At 37.3% G+C, this 2,096-nt stretch overlaps 1 protein-coding gene across 1 annotated transcript; it reads right to left on the bottom strand.

The window, feature by feature from the left end:
• On the bottom strand, window positions 1-1,722 carry LOC110798057 (probable methyltransferase At1g29790). The gene has a single exon (XM_022003186.2). It carries the CDS (start codon window positions 1,548-1,550, stop codon window positions 276-278), a length of 1,275 nt encoding a protein of 424 aa, XP_021858878.1. The 5' UTR covers window positions 1,551-1,722; the 3' UTR covers window positions 1-275.
• Between the last annotated feature and the right edge of the window lie 374 nt (window positions 1,723-2,096).

The following is a 2,096-nucleotide window of genomic DNA, read 5'->3' as shown; positions in this document are numbered from 1 at the left end:
TAACCAAAACAAAAGGAGCACCTACATTGTAACATTGACTGAAACTTCACTATCTTCTGATTATGTAACCATTACAACACGAATATCCTAATTGCCTTGTAAACAACTTGTATCCTGTTCTATGACAATTCCCACAAATGAGAAGCAGTAGTTTATTCGACATTTAAATTTAATATATCATGATAAAACTATAAGACAAGTTCACATAAATTTGATATCAACTATGCTGAAAAACTGATAACTGTCTTTACCTATGAATGGATCAGTGGGAACTCCTATGCTCTCACAGGCTTCTCTAGAACAGCAGACAAATACAACTCCGATTTCCCTGACCCTACTTTCTCTCCTATAACCCATTTAAGCTTCTTATACCCAAACTTCTCAATCAACCTTGTAATATCTCTCTTCCTCTCATCAGTAGCACAATAGAAGTTATCTAACCAGAACAAACCCCCAGCCCTCAAAACCCGGTCAATATCAAACATCAAGAACTCAAGTTTCTCAGCCTTCCCTCCCACATCCAATGCACTCCCAGCATGAACCAAATCAAACACATTATCATAAAATGGAAACCTATGATCCAAGCTCATAAACAAAGGGAATAACCCCCTAGCAGCAATGAAATCATTGGCAGGTGCCTCGACATTGAATGCTTGAGTAATCACAGTCACATCCTTCTCAGCCATTCTAGCAGCAAAAGTACCAGACCCACCTGCAATATCAAGTCCAATCCTAACCCCTTCATCCCCCATACTTAAAACATCATCAATCATAAAATCATTCTTTCCTTTCCCCTTAACAAACCTTTGATTTTCAATCCCATTACTCAAATCAAAGCAATTCACACAATCTTTCCCCAATTTCTTACCAATATTACTCAAACATGTAAAATTCTTGCAACTCAAACCACTCCAACTAACAATCTTATCACTAACACTTTTCCAAAGAGATGCAGGAAAAGGGTGCAGAAACCCTAACTTAGGCAAAGTCTTAGCAAAACACCTTCTCCTAGGCAAAGGCTCACACCCTCTTGAAACCAGCTTCTGGGCCAAGCCCAAATCATCTGGGCAAGGCCCATTGACCTTGTAATCCATATATTTAGACAACAAATCCATAGATTTGCTACAAGTATGACCAATTGATGCCACCATTTCTGTAATCCCAGTTCTTGAATCTTTCCCTAAAGGCAAAGAATGCCTTTGCAGGAAGATTTTGAGCTCACTTGGAGTATTGGGTTTTGTAAGATCAATTGTTTCGTATCCAAGAAGCTCCTTTTCGATCTGGGTTAGCTTCTTTTGCGAAGATTCGATCTCTTCCATGATTAGGGAGACTTGTTCTGTAATTAAGGAGATGTTTTTGTGAGCTAATTGAAGTGGGTTTTGGGAATTTTGTGAGGCATTGTGATTAGGGTTGTAAGTGAAGGCGTAGAGTGCAAAGAGATTAGTGGTAAGAACTGAGAATAGCATTAATCCGTTAACTGCTGATGTGCAGATTGTTGCTCTTTTGAATCTTGCTGTTCCATCCCCTATTTTTAGGGATACTGACCCCATTTTTGTGGGTATTCTTGCTTGCTCGATTGATTTGATCTTTCTGGCTAGTTGCAGGGAGAGAGAGAGAGTGAGTGGGAGGGAGGGAGTGAGGAAGAAGAGATCTAGAGCTTAGAGTTGAGTGAGGTTGACTAATTAGTCAATTTTGGGAAATGCTGTACTCCGTAGTAATTTGGGAAATTACTAACCAAAAGTTCCGGCATCTTGTGACTTGAACCGGATGTGCTATGCGCAGAGTACTCCCGTCTCAAAATTATAGTGTTGTATTTTACGATGGACGTCTTGTAATTATAGAATATTTTTTCTTATTTGAACATAAAATATTTTTCATATTATCTTTATTTGTAATCATAAAAAAATACATTGAAAATCTTCTCATATATTATATTTTTTTATGTACTTTATTTTTTTGTACATGTATTTTATTTTTTTGTACAAATACTATATTTCCTCCGCTCCGGAAATATCGCACCATTTATTTTTTACACTATTCATACTACGATTTTGGCAATTTTTTGTGATTCGTACGTAAGAAAATTTTAGTCATGG

The sequence above is a fragment of the Spinacia oleracea genome, chromosome 6 (genome assembly GCF_020520425.1).
Source record: "Spinacia oleracea cultivar Varoflay chromosome 6, BTI_SOV_V1, whole genome shotgun sequence".
Classification (NCBI taxonomy): Eukaryota; Viridiplantae; Streptophyta; class Magnoliopsida; order Caryophyllales; family Amaranthaceae; genus Spinacia; species Spinacia oleracea.
Note: the sequence above shows the minus strand (reverse complement) of the source record. Positions and strands in the feature narration are given on the sequence as shown.